At 40.1% G+C, this 25976-nt stretch overlaps 1 protein-coding gene across 6 annotated transcripts in view; it reads right to left on the bottom strand.

The window, feature by feature from the left end:
* Window positions 1-25976, bottom strand: part of Arhgap44 (Rho GTPase activating protein 44) — a 155652-nt gene that overhangs the window by 34925 nt on the left and 94751 nt on the right. For all 6 annotated transcript variants that reach the window (XM_074046866.1, XM_074046861.1, XM_074046863.1 and 3 more), the window contains exons 5-8: window positions 25623-25734; window positions 22886-22962; window positions 16613-16730; window positions 1533-1601 (exon numbers count right to left, since the gene is read on the bottom strand). In XM_074046866.1, coding sequence (XP_073902967.1) covers window positions 1533-1601; window positions 16613-16730; window positions 22886-22962; window positions 25623-25734 — 376 coding nt within the window. The remainder of the gene's footprint in view (window positions 1-1532; window positions 1602-16612; window positions 16731-22885; window positions 22963-25622; window positions 25735-25976) is intronic.

The following is a 25976-nucleotide window of genomic DNA, read 5'->3' as shown; positions in this document are numbered from 1 at the left end:
CACATCCAGACATTCATCTGCCTATAAGACAGATATAGACTAAACTAACCTGTATACATCTTGATTTCTGCCAAGTTAGTTTAACATATGCCTCATCAGGAAACATGTGGTTTGACCCACCATCTTCTAGCCAGCTGCTTTGACTATAAGTGGTGAAGCCCAAAGAACAAATTCCTTCGTGGTTTTCTACTATACCATCCCATTAATTAATAAATAGCTGGGCTGTTGACTGGGGCCAGAAAAATCCATGAAATATAGTTACTTCATTTATTTTTCTGAACCTCCCCAAATTGGGCATGCATGAGGGAGAAGAGGAAATCACTGTTTGAAAGCTTGGTGTGCAGGGTAAATACCTACAACAGTGAAGTAAAACAAATATGGGAATTCTGAAATCAATGGTAGCTAAAGGAGAACTCACAAAGCTTGGAGTGCCAATGATTTCACAGGTCTTAGAAACTCTATTACATTCACAAATAAAACCAATGGAATGCATTTAAAAATACTACTGCTTTAAAACAAACTTTCCAGGATGGAAGCAACACATCTCAGTAATTTGCAGGGTAGAAGCGGGCATCTCTGAGTGTCTGGACCTCTAAGGAAAATGTTGGAAAACTTCTACTAGCCCACAGCAGGCTACCATCCTCCACAGAGCACTTTAAACTCTTCAGTCTTTCCCTTTTTCTCTCTTTCCTTATCATCACATCACTTCCCTGATCATGTAAAGAAAAAAAAAAGTCCTTAGATTTTAGTTTTATTCTCAAACTTAAAGCAGGTGAGCTTAACTGCTTCTCATTTTGTATTTTTTTTTTTCAGTCTCGGTTTTCCAATTCTCTGATTTGCCTTCTGTTTACCCTGGTAAAGAGCCAGGGCCTAGTTATCTGAACAGGGCTATTCAGAATTAGATGACTCAGTTTCTTCCTATTTCCACTGAAGACACAGAGGACACTAGGCCACCATATACCTGCCTGCCACTGTAATAGACAAAAACCTACAATAAAAACAAATGCATACTTGAGGTGAGAAGATGATCTTTGTATTCTTCTCCTCAAGTACCTTATTGTCATAGACCAAGGATTCTCAACAGTCAGTGTCCTGCTGACATTTGGGGAAGGACATTCTGTGTGGTAGGAGCTGCCCTGTGGATTACAGAAGGCTCAGCAGCATCCCTGGTCTCTGTCCACTGGAGGCAATGCCACCTTCTTCCCTCTTCTGCTGTAACAACCAAATATGTCTCCAGAGCCTGCCAACGTCTACCAGGAAAGGCAGCAAAATCCCTCTATGACAGAGACTCACTGCCATACATGACATGAGCTGCAAGAATCCTCAGGATGGGCTTAGGTTTTGGAAGAAATCCACACAAGGAGTAATACAAGGCAGAATTTATTCACAGGTAGAACCATCAAAGCCCCACCCTTTTCTGTGATATGTTCAATCAACCAAGAGGCCCTCAATTCTATGCCCACATTCCCTCCTGTCTGCACCATGACTCTAGTAAACAGACGTTAGGCAGTTTCACCTTTCTGGACCCTTACCGTTTGAAAGTAGTTTGCATAGTCAATTTCTTTGGCCACAAAACTGTACATGTCAGCAGAGAGCTGGTCCTGTGCAAAGTAAAATATATAACCAAGGTAAAACATAACATAGTAGTGTGGTTAATGCCCAAATCTAGACATCACAGGAGAAAGGAGCCTTAAATACTATGGCAGTTCATTTTCAACAATACTTGACATATAAACTTTTCCTATGGAGACTTCCAGGCTTCCCAATCAAGGTTCCAAAGAATGAGTGAGCTTGAAAAAAAGTACACCCATGCCAGTAGTTCTCCCAAGGCTCTAAACACATGGGCCATGCCTACAGTTAGTCCAAGCTGCCATGAGGGAGTGATGTACAAATCCCTTCCATACATCCTGCAGCCTGTACCACCATTGTGAAGCAAGTTCCCCCATCTCTTTTTCTTGGTCAGCCACTGCCCTGTTCCCCTTCATTCTCAATGCCAACAGGGTGTTCATCAGCATAGCAGAAAGAGATGGAAACATGGTGATTTGCAGAAAGCCTAGTTAAGACAGGTGCACAGGGATAGGGTTGCTGACTCAAAACTTGGTAAAGTCTGGACTCATCCCATACTGCACACGGATCTAGAAGTGTAAGCAATCCTTCGCCATTCAGGTAGGGTAAGAATGACCTGATGCTGCACTGGCATCTGGAATGTTTTATCCTCTGAGAACACTTTTCAGTTGCATAGAAACACCCGTAGATCACATAATTGGGGTACGTTTTAAGCAGTATATAGACTGCTGCTAACTGTAATTTTTAGCACTTCTCTGAACTTGTTTGACCAAGTCACTTGGCTTCTAAGGTGCTCACCTGTTTGGCAGCCCAAGGCTGGGGATCCCTAGAAGAGGCACTCAGTTGAGAAGAGCCTACAAGATCAGGCTGAGGCAAATTTGACTGCAGGACAAGAAAGCCAACCTAGACACCGAATGAATGAAAGCAGGTAGCAACCTGCTTCAGAAGGAGCCTGCTGCATGAAACCTCAAGCAAGCTGCACCAACACCATAACCCTCAGCCTCTCCAGTGGCTCACTCAGCTGATAGTCAGTGGGAACACTGGGATGTGCTGGGTCCACTTCCTTTGCAGGATCTGTGACCAGTACATGACTGCTGGGAATGTAACTCAAAAGAGTTCTCCTATACAAGGCAACAGAACCAAGCCACAGGGGCAAAAGAGAAGCTCTAACACAGAATAGACAATGCTATGTTTGGTGTACCTGCAGAGAATGAAAGCAGAGGAAAATTAATCATTTATTGAGGTTTGCCTAGGTGTCAAGCATAATTTTGCACAGAGTCCTCACCTAATCCTCTCAAGTATTAAATATCCATTTTCACATCAGTAGGTCACAAAGATTCAAGGATCTTATCTGTCTGTTGACTACTCTCTCAAAATGCCCAACATAGTTGGGATTTTAAAACTATTTGCTAAATGAACAAAAGATGAAACTAAGGTTCAGAGTTGGTAAATTTCCCAAAGAATGAAAAGCTCAAGACCACCTTGGATCTATTTTGCCTTGGCATGCTGGTAAGTCTGTCACAGATACAAGGGTCTGGAATAAGATAAGAGTCAGGTCTGTACAGGAGACATCCATCACCAGACTGCCAGTTATGACAGAGATATTTAAAAATGGGGGAAAAAAAACCCAACTCAAATGATTAAAAACAGCTTGACAGACAGGGGAAAGGCAGCCCCGGAAGGAGTAAAAGCTGCATCAAATACACCCTCAACATCTCAACACCATAGCTTCTCGGACAAATGATCTTTAAAAATCAAGATGTCCCCTTCAGAAGATTTTTAAAGGCAGGATGAGATTCTGTGTTATTAAGCTAACAATATGAATTCCAAATAAGCCACACTACAAGTAAAAAATAAAAGTAGAAAGTGTAAATCAAATTTCTACTTAGCTAAGTTGTTTGCAAATTTGCTTTATAAAAAGAAAAAACCTCCTTTACCAATAACCACTAATTTAATGTGTGTGTGTGTGTGTATTTTTTTGTGGCACTGGAATCTGAATTCAGAGCCTCGTGCTTGCTAGGCAGGTGCTCTTAAGCTTGAGCCACTCTGCCAGACGTAATGTATTTTTTTAAAATCATTTTTTCTAATTTTTCAACTAATCTACACTCAAAATAATACAAAATAAGTAACGAGATTCTCTAGTTATCTCACCAGGCAGGGATGACCATTTAAAACACCAAGGCTTGCTCATTTTGAGTCTATTCTATCCAGTCCTATCAAAAGTAGGATTGCTTGGTTGCCAAGGCTTGCTCATTTTGAGTCTATTCTATCCAGTCCTATCAAAAGTAGGATTGCTTGGTTGCCAAAACAGAGACCAGACTACTTTGCAGGTCATTTACTCCCAGATAAGTGAAATAGTTTGTAATGGACACATATTTTATTATATGAGTGAAGTGTGTTTCTATTTTGGACATTATGTATCTATTTTTCCATTATTGCAATAATGCCTGAGTCAATGTCTGTTTAGAAAGGTGTAAATCCACCTCTTGATTATTTTCTATAATAAATTCTACAGTTAAAATTCTCATTATATAATTTTGATAGTTAATTTAAAAATATTATAAAGATATATATATTAGAAAAAATACTATTAGAAAGATAATAATGATTGGGGTATTAAGACATTTGATATATACAGTTAAATACCCATAGTTAACTTTCTTCTAGGTTTCTCACATTTGTCAGTTTTGTATATTGTCCACTGTCAATTCCTTGTCAACACTGAGCACTCCTCTCCTCTTAGAGTCTTCATCTACTTCCTATTAATAATATTTGTAAGAGTTCTTTAGGCTGATGAGGCCACTGGGTTTATCAAATGCTGCAAAATTATCCCTCAATTTGCCATTTGGGTTTTGGGGCATTACAGCTTTTGGAGGGACTGACTTACACTTCCTAATAGTTTTATGTTTTAGTAGTGACTATTACATTTCTCTCTCTGATTTCCTCCTTTTGTAACATGCTTAGAACTTCTCAACCAACACTACAAATATCCACAGGTATGTGTGGCAAAGACTGTAACATTTAAATGATCAATAAGTTTGGAATTCTTTTTTGTACCTATCTCAGACACAGATGGGTTTTCCCTCAAAAAGCTAATCAAACGTCCTGGGATTGTTCATAAATAGAGGAGAGTGTCCTTATGGATGGACATGTCACATATACCAGAAGAAATTTCTAATACACTTGGATTTTCTTCAGGCTGGGATGCCAAACCGTACCCCCCCACCACTGGTCCATATAGTTTTTAAATAGTATTTTTATTTATATGCTCTATAGTATATTTTAAGAGATAGTAACTCAAAGTTCCATGAACTCTCAATTAACCTTTAGAAATCTTTTATTACCCTTTGAAAAACTTAGGAAATTATAGACACTTACCATAGTACCATTCAAATCAGTTTCAACAAACCCAGGTATTTAAAACATTGATTCTATCCCATCCCATTTGAATATTTCTCAATTTTATGAAGTCCTTTTTTATTTCCTCAACAAGTTTTTACAGTTATCCTTTATTTTATGGATTTAGTTGAGGATTTTAAAGATTCTATTCAATTTAAATATTCTATTAAATATATTTAAATATTCTTAAAGATTATATCTTCAAGATATTTGTAAGTATTAGTTTCTTATACAATCTCTCTTGGTTAAAAGGAAAACCTAGATTTTAAAAATTATTCACTTCTGGTTTCTGGTCCAGTATGTAAGGAGGGTCTGTTTAACAAGTACAAAACTCAAAAATCAAAACTCATCTCTTACCTGTCAGAGAATTAAGGCCACAGAACAAACTGCTGCCAAACTGTTGAGTCAGACAGGTGGATATAGCAAATCACAACACATGGGAGCAGAAGCCACCAGAAGAAACCTGCACCAGGCAGGAAAACCTATGCTGTCAATGACCAATGGCTAGGGAGGCTCATGTGGACAAATGTGAAAATTAGATGATCCAGGGAGACCAGTCATCAGGGGGACCCAATTCCACCTTCAGGAGCTCTACCAAGTGTTCACAGTGGATTTCAGAGAAAAATCCCCTCCTGTTCCCAGCAGGGAACCATTTTGAAATATGCCAGACCATTCTATTTTTCTTAATATGGTCTGCTCCCAGGAGAAATTATTTTATTGAAGCTTAAACTACTATGTTTTCTTCAGTGCCTAGCCAACCTAGGAGAAGGGAAATACTCAACCCCAATTCCATCTAGCCCTTCTGAGGGGAATTAAAACTTGAGAAACACTGGTGAAGCCCACAGCTTGGTGTTATACACTCACCACAACACTGATATCTCATCATAGAACCATAGATGCTGCCCTTCTGCCACACCTGACAACCATATCACTGAAGGCCTAATTATCACAGTTCCTTTTACTCAGGAAAATCATGTCCACTTTTGACAAAAACTACAAAGCACACTAACTGAAGAGACTGAACAAGAATGTGAACCAGAGCCAAATATGGCAGGAATGTTGGAATTACCAGACTAAGAACTGAGAAAAAATATTATAATATATTAAAGGATGTAATGGAAAAAGTAAGGCAAAAAGCAAGAACAGATAGATGATAGAAGAGAGATGAAAATACTAAGAAACACTCACACAAATTCTACAGAGTAAAATCAGTTGAACAGAAATGAAGACTGTCATCAATGTGATCATCAGTAGACTAGACTCAGATAAGGAAGGAAGCACTGAGCTTGAGGATACAATAGAAACTTCTCAATCTGAAGAGCAAAGAGAAAAAAACCCTGAAAATAAGAAGGAATAGAATGCTCAGAAACTATGGGACAATCACAGAATTTGCAACGTAAGTATAATGAAAATATAGGCTGAACATCCCTAATCTGAAAATTCAAAAACCAAAATGCTTCCAAATTTAAACTTTGGGCTAAATGATGTTGTAAGTCCACACCTGACCTTATATAACAGGTCACAATCAAGATCTAAGTGTACTAAATATATTGTATAAAATTACCTTCAGGGTATGTGTATGATGTATATGAAATATAAATGAGTTTTCTATTTAGACTTAGGTACCATCCTCAAGATGTTTCATTATGTAAAAGCAAGTATTTCACAATCTCATATTTAAAACACTTCTAGTCCCAAACATTTTGGAAGGAGGATACTCAACCTATAATAGAAAGAGAAGGAAATAGAGGCAACATTCAAATGACTGAGAATTTCTCTCAAATTAATACCAGATACGAATTCTCAGATCCAGGAAACTCAGAGAATACTAAGCAGGATAAATAGCCAAAATATTGCACCTAGAAAAGTCAGAAAATTAAAAAATTTGAAAAAAAGCCAGAAGGAAAAAACACCTCACCTATACAGAAGCAAAGATAAGAATTACATCAAACTTTACTTCAGAAATCACATAAGCAAGAAAAGGGGCATGAAAGATTTCACGTATTGAGAGAGAGAAAAAAAAAAAAAAAAACAACCCAAAAACCCTACCAACTTAGAATTCTAAACCCTGAGAAATTATCCAGCAAAAGTGAAGGAGAAATAAAGACTTTCTCAAACAAGGATTGAATAAATTTGCTACTAGTAGACCTTTCTTGAAAGAAATACTGAAAATAAATTCTTTTGAGAGAAGTTCAAGGATACATGTCAAAAACTCAGAGCTACATACAGGGAGAGCACTGCAGAAGGAATAAGTAAACACAAAATAAAAACCTTTTTTCTTTTTTTAAAGCCTAAGATTTATTTATTTATTTTTTGCAGTACTGAAGTTTGATCTCAGGACCTACACCTTGAGCCACTCCACCAGCCCTTTTTTGTGATGGGTGTTTTTGAGATAGGGTCTCCCGAACTTTTGTTGGGGGCTAGCTTCAAACTGTAATCCTCCTGATCACTGCCTCCTGAACAGCTAGGGTTACAGGTGTGAGCCACCAGTGCCCAGCCAAGATTTATTTGTTTTTGAGGCAAGGAATCACTGTGTAGCCCAGGCAGGCCTAGAACTCATTATCCTCCAGCCTCGGCCTTCTGAGTGCTGCATTGACATGTGCCACAATTAAAAATGTTTTTCTTATTCATAATTGATCTAACAAATAACAGTCTGCAAAGAATAATAATAGTAATGATGTATATAGAGTTAAGAAAACTTGTTTTTACCAAAATATGCTTGTACTACTCACTCACAAAACAATATTATGTTATTTGAAAGTGTCTTGGATTTAGTTTAGTTGTAAATGAATACTGCAAACTCTAAGTCAACCACAAAAACAAGTTTTAAAAAATGTTGTAATAGGTATGTAAAGGAGAGAAAATGAAATCAGATAAAATGTTTAATTAAAATCACAAAAGAAAGAAAAAATTGTGGAAGACAAACACAAAAACAAAGAATAGGGGCCACAAATAGAAAACAGTAACAAGTAAGGTACTTATTAACCCAATCATATCAATAATCACTCCAAACAAAGATTAGTCAGGTGTTGGTGGCTTACATCTGTCATCCTAGCTACTTAGGAGTCTGAGATTGGGAGGATTGTGGTTCCAGGCCAGCCTAGGTCAAAAGTTAGTGAGAACCCATCTCAACAGAGAAAAATCTGGACATGGCAGTATTTACAACAGGAGGTTTGCAGTGCAGACTGGTCTGGGCAAAAACACAAGACCTATTTCTAGAATAACCAGAGCAAAAATAGCTAGAAGTGTGGCTCAAGAGTAAAGCACCTGCCTAGCAAACATGAAGCCTTGAGTTCAAATCCCAGTACCATACACACATTTAAAAAAAACCTGGAGATGGCCAGAGTGGGATCTTAAAACAAGTCCCAGCTACATGCTGTTTGTAAGAAACCTACTTTAAATATAAAGGTGCATACAGACTGAAAGTAAAGGGCTGGAGAAAGGTATGCCATGCTGTTGTATTAGCATTTCAGGTAAGGCAGACTTCAGAGTAAGAAAAGCTATGAGATAAAGATGGGCATTACATTACGGTAGAGTCAATACTCCAGAATGACACAGTAATCACTGAAGTATATAAACAACATCAAAATATGTGAGGCAATAACTGACAGAACTACAAGGAGACCGATGAATCCACTATTCATGTGGCCTGAGAAATGGACAGGAACAATCAGCAGACAATCAGTATAGACACCATTGAATTCAACAGCACTGTCAGTGAACAGGATATAAATGGCATCTCTGAACCACATCTTTCAAGAAGAGCAGAGTACACATTCTTCTCAAACTCAGGTGGTCAAGACAGACCACATTCTAGGCTGTCAAATGCCCCTTATCACATTTTTAGAAATAAGAAGGACTTGGGGCATAACTCAAGTGGTAGAGCACCTGCCTAGCAAGTGCAAGGCACTGAGTTCAAATTCAGTACTGCCAACACACACACACACACACACACACACACACACACACACGGCCTGGGGGTGTAGCTCAGTGGTAGAGCACTTGCCTACCATATATATTGCCTTCAGTTTAATCTCCAGCACCTCAAGAAAAGAAAAAAATTTAAAAAACTCACACAAAGTCTGTTCTCAGACCACCATGGAAAATCAGTAGCAGGAAGAAAACAGGAACATCCTTAGACATTTGGAGATTAAAGAACACATTTCTAAATAACAGCCCAATTAAAATGGGTTTCTTCTGCCACTCCTGGTGCAGCCAGTGGGCTTGTTCTGTGTGGATTTGGTACCTATTTTGTGAAGTGGCATCTGAGATGATGCGGTGACTGGTGAAAGCCCAAGGAGGAAGCAAGACTAAGGACAGTGGTCATATTGATGTGACAGTGGAGGGCAAGATGGCTCTGTGGTGCAGTTTGATGAAGAGGCACAGGCCACTTAGTGAACAGCAGGGTTTGTTAGGGAGGCAGTCAGCTTCCATTTCGATGGGAAGCCCATCAGTGAAGAAGACACCTGCACAGCTGCAGAGTGAGGATGAGGACACAATGATGTGTCCAGCACATCAATGACAGACTGAGGATACAGTCTTCTGTTCCAGCAGCAGACAGAAGGTGTCTACTATAAAGGGAACCTGCTACGTGACCCCAGAACACTTGCTCCTACAGACCAACAATGTGCTCTCCACTAGAAAGCCACAATTACCGCTATCATGTTCTGACTTCTAAAGTATAGATTTCTCTGTTCTTTCATTTTCTCCTTCAATTCTTTATTGTACATAGTGAGGGGTGTACTGGCACAATCATTTTGCTGCTGACTTTTTTTTAACTAAATAGCCAATGGTATGGTCTGATGATGGAGTGAATGCTGGGTCTATAAAATACACCCTCTTTCCATTAGTGGCATGCTCCTTCAGCTCTTATATTATATATTCTAGTAAGTATTTCACCCCCGCTATTTTAACAAAACAGTAACAACATGAAAATCTTTGCATAGTTGTTCAATTGGAGAATTTTAATATTTTTCATTTATCATTGTAACACCAACGATAACTTTATAACTTTGTACACTGTTGTTATAGATAGGGCAATTTGTCACTACGTACAGATAAATTACTCTCAAAAATAAAACTTAGATATTTTTTCTTGTCAAATAAAGTGTCTTGTTTAGATAAACTCATTTAAAATTCTTTAATTAATAATTAAAAGCTGGCAAAAGACCTGAATAGACACGTCACCAAAGAACGTACACAGATGGCAGGTAAGCACATGAAAAGATATTGGACATCGGTGTGCCATTAAGGAACTGCAAATTTAAAACAAGAAGATACCACGACATACCTATTAGAAGGATCAAATCCCAAACACTGACAACACCAAATGCTGGACCAGATGTCAAGCACCAGGAACACTCATTCACTGCTGTTGCGAATGCAAAATAGTGTAGCCACTTTGGAAGACAGCTGGCAGTGTGCTGCAAAACTAAGCATACTCTCACCGGAGGAGTCAGCAATTGTGCTACTTGGCATTTGCCCAAACGAACTGAAAACTTACGTCCACACAAAAACATGCACCTGTGTTCGTAACATTCAGAACCTGGCAGCAACCAAGATGCCCTTCAGCAGCTGGATGGATAAGTAGATGGCAGCACACACAGAAAATGTAACCTTGCTCAGTGTTAACAAGAAATGAGCTTCTAAATTATGAAAAGACTTGGAGAAAACTTACATGAAAGAAGCCAATCAAATAGCTACGTACTATAGGATTTCAACAATATCACATTCTGGAAATAGCAAAATGAGGGAAACAGCAAAAGAACAGCTGGCTGCCAGGAGTTGGGGAGAAAGAAGGATTTACAGGCAGAGCACAGAGCTTTTGGTGGGCAGTGAAATTATTCTCTTCCATAGCATAATGATAGATAAATGTCACTTGTTCCCAAATACACAGAAAAAGTACAACACCAACAATGAACCCAATGTAAACTATGGACTTCTGTGTTAATGTGTCAATGAACCCATGTTTATCAAGTGAACGAACTCTGTGTCACTGCGCTGCAGGACGCTGACAGTAGGGGAGATGATACATGGGGTGGGGGTGGGCAGGTATAATGTGGAGTCTCCTTACATTCCACTCTATTTTGCTGTGAAATTAAAAGTGCTCTAAAAACAAAAATTATTAATTTAAAAAAGCTTACTGTTTTAAAAAATCATTTCAACAGCTAAAAGAAAAAGCAAAACTTCTGATATTTAGATTCACAGACTTGAAATAGAGATGGAGACCCTTGATGAAGGCCAGTTTTATCTTTCTGTGCTTTTCTAATTTTTTATTTTGTTTTTCAGAGTCTCCCACTGTCTGTGCATTGGCTTTTCGTTGTCTGTATTCAACATTTATTCCTGTTTGGCTCTTTTCTTAACATTCTGGAAGAAATTCTCAAGTTATTTCTCTGTATCGGTGGTTCAATTTTCTGCATGCCAATCTGTTCCATACTGGCACATTTTTCTCTCTCTTTTTTTAATTACTCCCAGTCTCATTCAGTTTCTTTTCCATCTTTCATTGGGGACTTTTATCTCAGCTCTATCTACTAGTACACGACATCTATATTCCTTTAAATTATATTTGGGGCATGAAGATATGCTGTCAGATTTTCACTGTGACTACCAATAAGACTTTTCCCCAAGTGGTCAAATCTTGGATACAGTTGGCTCTCCATGTCCGTGAATTCTGCACCTGCAGATTCAACCAATCATGGATCAAAAACCCTGGAGGTGTACTGAGCATATTCATACAGAATTTTTCTTGTCATGATTCCCTAAAAAATATGGTATAACAACAATATATATAGCATTGCTCGGTGTTGGGTATTATAAATATTCTAGAGATGATTTAAAGTATGCAGGACAATGTACATGTGCTATACACAAATACTACACTACTGAATATACCAGACTTGGGCATTTGTGGATTTTTGATGTCCCCCATGGTCCTGAGGGACAATTGTACTTTACTTTTGTTTTCTAATTTAGGAAAATAATCTATGTAGGACTGTTTTTTAAAAGTCTTAAAATGGTGGGCATGTTTTTCCTGCCCACACAAGTAGAATCTTCTCAGAACCCCAGTTCTATCTGCTGTCAGTTTCAGGACTCAGCAACTGGTGAAGGATGTGCTCCTGTCACAGGGGATGCCTGCAGTGAACTTCATCTCTCCACCACAATGGCGTTATCTCTCTGAGTTCAGTGAAACCATTACACCAGGGAGCACCTTTGCAATGTGATCTGTCCCACTTAAGGAAAACTATATGACTGTACCCAGTCTCCTTAGTGTTAACTACTGTCTGATGAAGCAGAAAAGGTGCTTCAACAAGATCCATACCAGGGGAAACCCTGCTACTGGTTGGTTCCTATGGGTGTGGCTCTTTTTACCCTTTGGTCTGGTAGGACAGATTCTGCTGGCAGAAGTACTGCCAGTGCTCCTCAACTATTCCACAGCCTTCTACGTTTATTGGAAGGAATGTTCCTGCTAGGAGCTCATTTACTCACTTCCCATGACATTACACTAATTTTGAAATAAGAGGAGTTGCAGGTCCAGACTCAATGCTGTTGTTTAGTCTGACAATATATGTGCATTCAAGTCAGAACGTGAGGAGACAGACATGTAAAACACACCTTCCAGCTGCTATCTTCCCTAGACTTAAGCCTGATTTTTCGAACAGTGAAGATTCTGCATTGGAGAAGAGTAAAATGGCAAAGACACAAGTTAAAAGAGACAGAGAGGATGAAGTTAAGAAGGGAAGACGGCGGAGGGTGGAACAAGGATAAGAATTTAAGTGATGGGAGACAGCAGCCAGAGAAAAGCCTAGGGCTGAGCCAGCCTCACACACAAAACAAATTAGTTTTCTAATTACTGTCTTCAGTGTTCACAAGTCCTCCATCACTTTCTCCCCCTCCTGGTGAAAAATTACCCAATTACTTATACTTCCTTGGATGTATAGGTTTGGGGGTGTTTTATCAGATGTCTTGGGAAGAAAATAGAAAACAGGTACAAGTTGTGAGCAGTGGGGCTCATCTGTATTTGAAATATGGAAGCAAGGCAGAGATTGGTTGGATGGGATCCTGAAGGTCTGCAGGTGGAGGCTGACACACCTGCTGTCCACCTAAGGCTTCAGCAGGTTCCATCTCACAGAACCCATCTTGACTGCATTTTCCTGGAAGCTTAAAGCTCTCTGGACCCCAATGATCTGAGGGGTTCTGCTTGCTCCTCTCTGTAAACAAGAGGAGGCAGACTGCTGCTCATTCACTGTCAGTCTGTACACTTTCATTGTGATCTTTTACCACAAAGCAGGGAAGCTTAAGGACTGAGTTGTCTGCTGAAAAAGCACAAAGTCATAAAAAGATCAGGAAAACCATATTCCACAAACTCAGAAGTAGCGGGAAGATCAAGGTGAAGAGTCAAAACAGTTGGCAACCAAAGAATTAGAAATCAAAGAAGAGTGACAAAAAAAACATTAACGAAACTCACACTGAGCACTCTGGAGATCAGCTCAGCACACACACCAGGACATTCTGAAGGACAATTCAGGGTTTCCTTAACTAGAAAATATCACCACAAGTTTCAAACAATAAATAGATACCAGCAACTATCTAAGATAGCTATGGAAAAAGAGGAAGTGTCACCTTACTAATGACTGCATTTGTTTATGAAGGAGTTAGAATAAAACTGTATAGTATTGTATACAATGAATAAAACAGAGCCTACAAATAAATCTGAGGAATTACATAGGAGGATTTTGTTCTGGAGGAAGTATTAATTTAATAACTAGGGCTGGCTTAATTAACTACTGTCTGAAAAAAAAATAAGAAAAACTCTCTACCTCACATCATATATAATAATAAACTTCTGGGGTTGTTCAATGCATTAAAGAGCTGGTTCCTGGTGGCTCATGCCTGTAATCCTAGCTTCTTGGGACACTGAGATCAGAAGTATCACAGTTCCAGGCCAACCTGAGCAAAAAAGTACATGAGACCCCATGTCAACAGAAATTGCTGGACATGGTGGCATGTACCTGTCATCTCAGCTAAGGCAGGAAGCATAAAATATAAAGTTTGCAGTTCAGGTAGCCTGGGCAAAAAGTGAGAGACTATTTCCAAAATAATCAGAGCAAAAAGGGCTAGAGTTGTAGCTTAAGCAGTAGAGTGCCTGCCTAGCAAGCATGAAGCTCTGAGTATCCCAGTAACCTCCTGCCCCAAAGCCCCAAAACATAAAAGAGGTATATAAAATGCCTTAGAATTTTTAAGGTATAAAGGGACTATATATATATGTATAAAGGATTATCTGTAATCCCTGCAACTCAGGAAGCAGAGATGGGGAAGATTACAGTTTGAGGCCCTCCCAAGCAAAATGTTAGTGAGACCCCACCTCAACAAACAAGTCGGGCATGGTGATTGGAGGCAGATGGGAGGAATAGGTAAGAGGAGTGCAGTCCAAGACTGGCCCAAGCAAAAAGCACAAGACCCTATCTAAAAAATAAACTAAAGGAAAAAGGGCTGCAGATGTGGCTCAAGTGGTATAGTGCCTGACTAACAAGTACAAGGCCCCAAGTTCAAAATACAGTACCACAAAGAAAAGTCTAAAAATGGTATATACTTTGAGTGGAAGATGCTTCACGGTCTGCACAAGAGCTTTTGCCTGGGTGTGTGACTAAGATTTTAATGGCAGACGCTAACAAACAAAGTGCCTGTGGTACAACAGGCAGAAAAAAGCTTACGATCCTTTCTTTAAATATAGAGAACTTAAGTAAACTGATATTTGAAAAAAAAATCAGAAATACTGGCTCAATTTCTAACACAAACAGGCAATTCCCCATACGGGGAAATGCCTACAGCTACATGAAGACCGCCTAATAAATACATGGAAAACAGCCACCATCAGTCATATTCAGGAAAACTAACACACTAGCACAGAGATGGTGCCACTCTTTCCATCCCAGACTGGCAAAAACTGAAAACAGGAATAAGACAGAATTGAGGGAAAATGTGCAATTGTTTTTACATTGATGGTGGGAATGTAAGTTATGGCTTCCTTTTCAGAGAAGTAAGCTGTCAATGCCTACGAAAATAAAAAATAAGCAGAAATTTTAACCTAAAAATGTCATTTTGGGGGAAACCACCCCATAGGAGGAAAAAAAATGAGTAGGGTGTAATGATATCCATACATGGATGTTTACTGTATCATTTTGGGGGAGTGCAAAAACAAACACACAAAAAAAACAGTTTAAACATCCTTCAATAGGAAAACAGCTAAATAAGTCATGGGGGTGTGTGTGTGTTTGTGTGTGTATACACATATGTACACATATATCCCTATTATGAGACATTATACAGCTTATTAAAAGACTAAGCTTGATCTGTAGCCAAACAGGATATAGTGTCAATTTTAAAAATTAGGTGCTAGGTTAATATAATATGAACAGGTAGCAAAAGTGCTTTTTATTACAAACACACCAGATGCTATGATAATGCATAATGCATACGATCATATTCCCTTTATGATTATGCAGAAAGGAACAGAGGGCCACAAAACAGCCTCTAATACTGCCCTTCCTTATCCTTGCAACTTCTTTGGTCACTTTGCATATAACACAGTATACTGTCACACAATTTTAATAAGTACCAGTGGGAAAGGAGACCATCCCCCCTCCCACTGGTACTTATGCAGAAATCTATTGTGAAGCAGGAAGGTAGAAAATTATTGGTCTTTCTCATAATATATTTTTGTAGTTTTTCACATTATGGTAAATATATTCCCTTTTATAATTTTTGAAGAGGTATTTTTTTTTGGCACAAATGTAAGAAGCTATACAAAAATGCATAAAACTCTTACAATTTTATTCACATTCAGCATCCCCTAATACCACCCTTTCTTGTTTACTGGAAAAAGTATTTTTTAAAGAAGACTTTTGGCTGAATGCTGGTGGCTCACACCTGTAACCCTAGCAACTCAAGAGGCAGAGATGGGGAGGATCTCGGTTCAAGGCTAGCCCAGGCAAAAAGTTGACCAGAATCCATTTCAGTTGAAAAAGCTTGGCTAAGGGGCACACATCTGTCATTTCAGTTCCTGTGGGAAGCACAAATAGGAGGATCGAGGTCCAGGCTGGCTTGGGCAAAAAGCAAGCCCCTCTCTCCAAAATAACCACAGCAAGAAGGGGTGGATGCCTGGCTTAAGTAGTAAAGCAACTGCCCAGCAAGCTCAAAGTTCTGACTTCAAACACAAGTGCGGCAAAAGTGTGAGGTTTGTTTTTTCTGTGACCATCTCTATGAGTAACATGTCAACTTCAGAGACATGTGTCTTCCAGGAGGCACAGATAGGTATGGTGTCTTGGAAGCATTGAAAGGCAAATAGGAAAATAAGCAATTTAATATCACAGTAAGTCAGGCTCATTAATGTTTTCAATTCTCAACTGTCCTTGGTGGCCAAAAGCTTCTCATAGAAAGAAAGGTCATTTTCTTTTTACCTACCATGCAGGATCCCCAAGGGCAACTAATGCTGCTTCCTAGGTCATCTCCAAATCCCTCTTGGGGGCAAGCTTGGGGACACTTTAACTAAAGACTCACTGATAAAATTAGAGAATGCCAGTGCACAACATAGGAAATCCCTGAGAACTCCCCGTCTGTCCCACGGGAGAGAAGCAGAGAGGGCAGGTACCCTGCAAATCTCCACTCTGTTGGCAGCCTCTTCCATCTCTTCCCTGAGGGCATCAGCTTTGGCACCCGCAGGCTGTAAGCTGCTGGACAACCCTGAAGACTTGGAAGTCTGCTGCCACCTGATGGAAAACAGGAGAAAAAGAGGAGAGGTGTGAGACAGATAGAGCCCTGGGGATCCTGTGGGAACTCTGAGAATATACCTGATTACAAATAGTAGCATTTGTAGGGAACTCCACACTTTCTGGAATGGAGAGGTAATGAAAAGATACCAAATGTGAAGCCAGGAGAAAGAGGCTCATATTCCCACATCTAACTACTGGCTAAAGCTGAGGCTTGGCTGCTCTACACACAGGACAAGCACCTCCCAGTCTGACATCATTCTTCCTAATGACAACCACTATTGATGTTTTTCTTTTAATTGGCTGACAAATCACAAATGTGATGTGCTGATATATGTGTACAATGTGGCAAGACTAAATAAATCAAGCTAATTATATGTATCACATTTTTTGCCATTGATATTTGAAATTTAATGAAGTTGATCATAGTTAACAATAAAGTATTATATACATTTCAAAACAACTATCACTGTCTTTAAACACAGTCTCTATCATTCATTTACACTCCCCCCTACTTCACCCCCTGCAGGTATCTGACTTTAGAAATTCACCTACTTGACTAAAGCCAAAAATGCACGCTAGGTGAGAAGATGTGCCAATAAGATTCAACAAATCTGAAAGCCAAATCTCCACTGCTAAGCTGGAAACTGCATATTACAGTCACCTCATTTCTATTTCCATAAAAAGTTATCTTTGTGAGGAGAACACTTTCTGATGGAGCCACTCATGAAACTGTCAAGGGGAGGTACTGATACTTCTGGTTGCTATGTCAAGACTGGGAATTGACAGAGCAGGCCCTGCAGGAATGTTCCAAGGACGCTAGAAGGTTGCTCGCAGTTGAAGTAAGGCCCAGAAGTGGGTTCCTGTTGTCATGAGTCTATGTTCTCAGTGGTTCATGGGGACCAGTAGGTGGAGGAAATAAGCCAAACAGGCTGTTACCTTAAAAACTAACCTACTGTATCTCTTACCTTCTACTCCTAGTGAGACATGAGATACAGAGCTATTTCTAGGCTATAAGAAAACAACAGTGGAGTCAAGATGACAAATAGCAGCCAAGCCTGGCCTCAGTCTTGAGAAGTCAGAAGGGAGGGGGAAGGATTAGAAAGTTTATGTGAACTCCCCTCATGAAATATGACAAGAGATTAAATGATTTCTTTTAAACACCATGCAAACCAACAGAGTACGGATGAAACAAGGCAGCTCTGTGGGATCTTTTTCTCTTGGACCATCGGTCTGAGCCTCTGGTGTAGGGGCAAAAGTGGACGTCTCCCTCATCTTGACAGTCAAGAAGCTGATCACTAGAGGGTTTCTCCACTCAATTTTTGTTATCTTCAGGAAAATCAAAAGAGTACAGGACTCTGGCACAAGGGAAACTGAATAAAAGAAAACTAAAGGTATCTTTGTTAATAGAAAAAAGTAGTAAAATAAAGGATTCTCTGTCACTTAATGAATGCAGCCATGGGAAAATCAATTCTAAAAGACTTTGGGACATCAATCAACTCATTGCCCTGGGAGAGATTCCCGATTGCAAGATAAGAACTGAGGGCAAAGGGGAATGAGGGAGAACGATGGAGGGGGTAAATCCAATTAAGATATATTGTAAATACACATGTAAATGAATCCCCCTGTACAACTATTATGAGCTAATAAAAAAAATAGAACTTAGAGCAAATTAGAAAGAAGATATTCTATTTGAAGTGATTGCTAAAATCTAAGCTGAAATAAGTTAGCAGAAAAAGATTAGCAAGAATCCATGAGAAATTTTCTTTTAAAAGTTTGCCCTACACAAATGATATAGATGATTAGCTATTTTAAATAAAAATATTGAAGCACTATACATTTTTTATAAATAAAAGATGAGATGCCACAGCTGTAATTTATGTCTAAGACAACAAATATTCCTCCACAGTGATTACAGGGTAAAGTTACAACCACCATCTGACTCATGCTACCTGAAGAAAAAACAGCCAACCAATAAGTGTTAAAATATATTTTTATACACACACATTTATACACACAATTATGCACACACATATACATACATATGTGACTATAATCACTAAGCTGATTTTTACATTTTTGCAAATTTGGGTTAGATCTTTTTAAACCTCAATTATATTTAGTATCTGTAAATTAAAATGAAGACTTTTCCATGTTATCTCTTTTTTTCCCTATTTTTTTTTCTAAATTTGGTCCATTAGTCAATATTCCTGTACTTTCAAAAACATACTTTCACCCTCTCTATAGGGAATCTTATTTCCAATATGAGTAGTCCATGTTGATATTATCATAGTCACGATAAGATGTCAAAATAAAATTCCCTTTGTGGAAATCGAACAAGAAAATATTAAGGGAAACTTGGGAAAATCATATAGATAGCAAACTGTTGAGAAAAGTGACACTAGCAATGAATTTCAAAGTATGGTAGTCTTCTCAGCTGATCTGTTCTACAAATAAACTCAAGAGTTGGAATATTCTTCAACAAGGATAATGGACATCATCCAAGAAGGATCTGAGCTTTGAAATTTGAAGGGCAGAATGAGTTTCTTCCCATAAAAGTAGCTAATGTGCCACCATCATTCTCTGGGGACAGAGAGCCAGGGCTTGTGCACAAGTTTTCATGAAGGCCAGATGAAAGGATGAGATGTGAGGATCTGGAGTTTCAAGGAGTGGGTAAAGGAGGCAAAAGCAAGATGGGCTCAGGACACAAAGTCTGGAAGGAGTTTCTGTATAACTTCGTTTCTGCTGTCCAGTCTTTCTTCTGTCATTGGTGTCTCCACTTTTTGACTACCTGCTTCTACTCCTTCTCTCCTGTGTAGTCCAAAAAGGAGCTGCCCTCTTTTGCAGGACCTGGCAGTGAGTGGCCCAGGGAGGGTGCCTGATGCACAGCTCTTGCCTGTCCTCCCTCACCTTGGCTGATTGACAGGTCAAGGAAGTGGGCAACTAAGCAAAATCCAGACAAAGGAAGCCTGTGGTTTGCATTGGTAGAATTGGAACAGGCAAGACATGAGCTGGAAGGATGCATAGTATCCAGGAAGCAAAGGAACCTAAAGAAAAGATACCTACATGTGGTAAGAAGCAGAGGTGGGAGGTGAGGAAGGCCTCTCGGGGCAGGTACTCAAGACTCCCATGACTCCAGAACCCCAATTTTAGATATCTACTTCTTAAATTTCATGTGATTCTCCCCCAGATTCTCCTGTCTTCCTTACACTAGTCTGCTTTCTTCCAAAGAAGATGGGTGGGGCTGGAGGTGTGGCTCAAGTGCTAGAGCCTAGCAAGTACAAGGCCCTGAGTTCACACTACCCCAGTGTTGCCAAAAAACCAAACCAAAACAACAAAATGAACCAAAGAAGGTGGGTGTATTAGTCTGCTTTCCATACCAAAGTGCCATAGATGGCTTCAATGACAAAAGTTTATTTTCATACAGTTCTGGAGGCTGGATGTTCAAGAACAAGGTTCTAAAAGACTGGTAAGACCTTTTTTCCTGGCTTTCAGGTAGCAACAAGTACTCTTGTGGCCTTTTCTCTGAGTGTGTGAAAAGAGAGAGAAGGTCCCTCTCTTCTTGTTATATATAAGGCCACCAATCATACCAAACCAGGGCCCCACGTATGTACCTCATTTAAGATCTTGTCTCCAAATGCAGTCACAGTGGTGGTGAGGGGTCCAATGCATGAATTTTAAGGGGATATAATTCAGTCTATAAGATGCAGAGTCAGCTGTCCAGCAGAAACAGAATGTGTCCTGGAGCCAGAAGGGTTAACCTTGAGATACATGTCCAGGAAAAAGTGAGGTGACTTTGGGAAAGAATGGGCCTCCTTCATTAGCTACACCAAACCAAACCCATGGCAAGAAAGACATTTTGGCATCTTTCACAATCAGTTCAACTTACAAGCTTTAATTCATTGTAAAGCTTTCTAGATGCTACCTCCATCCTTCTCATCTACAATCTTTTATTCATCTTCTAAGCAACTGTTTTCTCTGAGGACGGAAAGGCCTGTATCATTGCCTTTTGAAGCAGACATGTCAGATTTACTTGAATAGTGGCAAATGCATACATTTAATTAAGACCATATTAAACTCTGGAAAAATTAGATTTGACAATATTCACCAGAGTTGTGGTTGAATTTGAAGATCTAGTCATGAAACTATTGATCAAGATGTGCTGATAATGAAAAAAAGATGTGGAATGTGCTACATTAGCCCTGGAGAGTTCACAAAAGGCGGATGGGACTAAAGAGAGCCTTGGTAGTCGCAAGCAGGATGCTGTAAGGATGGGTGCCTGACATGTGCAACTGGTTTAATGAAGGAACTGGGGCAAGAGGGCACTGAGAACCCAACTATCCCAGAGAGTAGCTTATGAGTCTTGCTATTCAATGGTAGTCTGAAATTGAGTCTGATTTCACTGCTACATCTAAGGGTGCAGTGTTTGGAGAAATGTCAGGAAGCTGTGGTGGGTTGGCTTCTTTTCATAGCTTTGAGCAAGACCTTACAAGACAGATAAACTCAGGCTAGAAATCACTACTTAGAGAGCAAAGTGAGAAGAAAGAGAATACCCTTGCTAAGAATGCCCCTTTCATCCTATAGCCTGTAACTTAACTGGAAAATCTATCACTTGGGAGCTTGGGTTAGACCTTCTACCAGTTACCAAAGCAGAGACCTGAAGGGAAGTTAGCTGAGCCTTTGAGGGGCCTGTACTGCCAGTAATCCCTCCAAAGCAATCCCTTAACCCACAACTCACAACTATACAAAGCTGGCTGTGAAAAGCCACTGGAGTAATAACAGATCAGGTTTACATGGAGATAACCTAAAAGGACTTTAATCTAAACAACAAAGGTTGTAAAGGGTCCAAGTTGAAGTTTATAAGCACAGAAATTTGGATATAGGAGGTAGAGATTTCCTTACCAGATTCCAAAACACAGAAGATGATAAGCTGAAGATATGAAAAGGGTGTTGAACCACAAGTGACTCCCTAATGACATTTCTCTTGGCTTCCAGAATCTATATACCACTGAGACTGCAGACTTCAAATACCCCAACTAGTTATAGTATGGCTTTCCTTTTGTAAAGCCCTTGGGAAGTGATGTGACATACTTGACCTCATGTGGTATCCAATACGACCTCCTTAGTTAACAAGCATTGTTGCTTCCCATGCACAAGTGAGGAAACAGATACTCTGGGAGGTTAAGGACTTGACCAAGGCCACAGATCTCGAAAATCCTGATTTGATCTTGGTACCTGACATTCTGAATCCTCTGAATTAGCCCACATCGCTCTGCTCAAGTACATCTTGTTTGTATTCTTTATTTCAAGGAACTTAAAATAAGATATGGTGACAAATACTTCAATGGACCTAAGGTAGAACCAAATAATTCCCCCCATACTAATTTGTTCCACTTGCACATGCAACATACACCAAATTGCAAGAATAAAAGGCAAATGTGCACCATGTGCTCCACATATGACAGCCTCAACCAATGTCATCTCGGACCTCTGGCCCTCCCATGCTGCAATAGGAATTGTCCGGTGGAATCTGAGAGGCAAGGGCCTCTCAGAAGGGCCACAGGTTTAAAGGAACGCCTACAGAAAGGATAAATCTAACTCATCAGCTTCAGGAAGCGAGCACATCCTAGAATTAGAAATGCTTCCCTCATTGTAAATGTGACATTTCATCCATTCTACCTCTTGGATCTCATCTCTTGCCATTCTTCTCCCTTGGTCCTTCCATTCCAACCAGGTCAACCTTCTTTTTGCACCTTGAACAGGCCAATTTATTCCCACATCCTGTTCCCCCTGCAGTAGACAATTTGTACAAGATACTTGCATGGTTCTTTCCTTCTCATCATTTAAGTCTCAGACCAGTGACATCTACTTACAATGGTCCTCTCTTTTCTACCCCATCTGATGCCAATGTTCTTTCCCTTCCAAAGTTACCCCTTACTTTATGACTATGGCAGCCTGAAATGTCCTGTTGGTTCACCTGCCCATTGTCTACCTCCATGAAAGCAGGGGCCTGGGATCTCTGGCTCACTATTTCCTACAGTGCTTGGCACATAGTAAGTGTGAAGCACTGAGTGCATGAAAATGCACTCACCCACATAAAAACCCACTCACCCCAACCCCAAATTTGACCAGAAAAGAAAGCAAAGAAACCTCACCTGGTTCGTGAAGAATCCATGTCCAGCACCAGCTTTGCTAAATGTTTCCTCTGCTTCTGAATATTTGGGATTTCCACCTATGATCACAGAGAATGAGACACAGTCAACAGAAGTACAAGGCAAACACTGTGAGAACCAGGCTTTAGAACAATGCTTTAAGAACAGTCGACTGCAATCTTGCTAGAGGTCTCCCAATCTTCACTGTCAGATGAAATCCTTTCTCCTCCTCTTCTCCTCTTTATTGAAATACAGCTACTAGCAAAAATGAATTGTAGGTTTTAATGACATGCCTTGACATTTTGATATGTATACATTGGGAAACAATTACTACAATCAAGCTAATGAATGTATCCATCACTTCTCAGAGTTACCATTTTCTTTGTTTGTCCATGTGCATGCGTGTGTAGTAAAAACAAGATTCACATGTGTGTGTTGGGGGGAAGGTATAACAAAAACAGATTCACCTTCCCAGAAAATTTCAAGTCTACATTACTATACTTGTTTCCTCTCCAGAATTTACTTACCTTGCATAAATGAAACTGTACCCTTGGACCAGCAGTGGATGAAATTCCCAAAGTAAGTACTCTAGCACTGGAGCCACATCCCCAGTTCTTTGGCTTTTAGTTTGTTTTTTAGATAGGGTCTCGTGGAAACTTTGCCCAGGCTGAACTCAGATGGCAATCCTCATACCTTTGCCTCCTGAGTAGTTGGGATTACAGACATCATGCACCACCACAGCTGCTTCTTTTTGGCAGGGTTTCACTAACTTTTGCCTGGGCTGGCCTCAAACCATGATGCTCCTGCCTACACCTCCCAAATAGCCTGGATTACAGGCATATGTTACCATGCCTGATTTCTTCTCATCTGAGCTGCACTCTGCTCTCTTCTGTAAACACTCATCAGGTCCCCCATCAAGTAAGACCATCTCAAAAGTTCTGTGCTCCCCTGGAATGCACCACACTCCTACCCTTACCTTACTCCAGCCAGCAAAACAGGCTCAATAGCATCTCCCTCTAGTTCTACAAGGGCCCAAAGTGGGAGAAATGAAGAGAGCCAAGCAGTCAAGTCTGACACCCACACCTAACTCAAAACGAACAGTGAAGCTGGAGAGGCCCCCGGTCTCAGGAGACCTGAGTTGCAATGAGGAATTCCAACTGACATAAATTTTATATTTACAGAAATGAAGTAAGATTTTCCCAAAGTAAACAATGAATAAACGTAGCCATTATGGTATTTCTCAGTGATGAGTTCTTCCACATTGGTGATCTAGAGATGCTCTTTTTATAGTTTTCCTTCTAAAAATTACTTCTCTCAACATTCCAGTGCAGGATTTTGGTTCCAGGCCCAGCAAAAGTAGGGCAGGATGTGAGAATCAAAAAAAGGAAAACTGACCGTAAATTGAACTAAAATCATCTTGGGCTGCAGTTTTTATATAAGGAAGGAATGTGAAGGAAACTCAGCGTTCTGTGAAGGGCTTGCTATTCATTCATTCTCCTGAGCATGGATGAGTAAGGTACTAGTGCAATGACTTCCAAAGGAAGGAGCACCATAGCTGTTTGTGGGCAGCCAGTCTGCACAGAGCCTGAGGCAGCACTGGGGGCACACGGTACTTCCAAGAGTCTTGTCAAGGAGTCTTGACTTTGCTTCTAAGTCAGTCATACTCTGGGTTTGCCTACAGCTTTGGCTAGAGCACCAGCCTATCCTACAAGGAGCAGAGGGCCTCTCATGAATGTTCCTGGTTTTAGGGGAAGACCTTACCCAGGATGGAATCTGAGAAGGGATTTTTCTCTTTGATTACCTTTAGGTACATAAGCAATTACTTATCCACAGCCCTGTCCCAGAAAGAGTACCAGGGAATGTGCAGGAACTGGAGGACGCCCAGAAAGGAAACACATAGCCTAAGACAATGGTGCTCCTTCCAGTAGCCTCCTGTCACATGTGGCTATGTAATTCTGAATTTAAATTAGAAAAAAATCTACACATTTCAAGTGCTGGTCACCAGGTAAGGCTAGATACAACCAAACAATGCAAGTGTAGAAATGTCTACTAGCAGGGAGCTCTAAGGGAACATCCGTCAGGTTTTCACGGCCAATGAAGGTACTGGGAGGGGTCCATGTGTTGGAAGCAAATAAAGCCCCCCAGCCACTTCCTGTCCCCATTGATAAAATTTCACTTCATGGAAACTAGCAGAACTGCCGCACAGACATTAAAATAACTATCTTTTTTAATGAAATAATCTAATTTAGTGTCCTTTAAAGTCCAAAGAGAACTGGGTGTATAATTCCAGCATTCAGGAGGTGGCAGGATCACAAGTCTGAGGTTAGCATGAGTTACCTAGTGAGACCTTATTTTGTAACAAACAAACAAACAAACAAGCCAAAGAGAAAAGACCTATCTAAACAAGAACCATAAGAGGCCTTACAAGAGCTCTCAGACAAGCTCCCCAGGCTCCTTGGGAGGGGTTGCCATGTAATTCACTGAAGACTTTCCAGACGTGGGATGGAGTGATGCAGTTGGCTTTGCATCTTTACCCACTGAATGCCAACAGAGGCGGCAGCAAACAGACAAAGGAGCTATCATATTTAGGAATCCTGACCATGGAGTTGGATCATGATAATTGAAAAACAGCATCAGGGCGTAGGGACAGGAACAATATAAGGCTGGAAGTAGACAGTCAAGGCTACTCCTGTTCTGCACTTCCCTGGTCACTTGCGCCAAGCCTCGTGACGCTTCTCACCTCAGCCAGTAAAAACAGGGGCTCAATCACGTCTCTCTCCACTTGCAATTCGAAATGTATCAGCTCCTGAGCCAACTTGTCCTCTGTCTCTCCACAGAGTTTCAGCATCTTCCTGCAATCAAAGGGGGAACACTTGCTGAATATCCTTGAAGACAACCTTTTGCCAAGTTACGCTCCATCACCACCTTGTTGGGTACACTGTCAGTGTTAATAAGCTGGATGATTTCCATTGCTGCCAGTGACCAAGCTGTTCCAACTTTCTTTATTTCTGAAATTATCAGTTGTTCTAATGGTGCTGATGTGCCCTGGACAACAGGGGACAAGTGTGAAACACAAGAGAAATGTGGAGAAGAC

The sequence above is a fragment of the Castor canadensis genome, chromosome 11 (assembly GCF_047511655.1).
Source record: "Castor canadensis chromosome 11, mCasCan1.hap1v2, whole genome shotgun sequence".
In the NCBI taxonomy this organism is placed as follows: Eukaryota; Metazoa; Chordata; class Mammalia; order Rodentia; family Castoridae; genus Castor; species Castor canadensis.
This window is presented reverse-complemented; position numbering and strand designations above follow the sequence as displayed.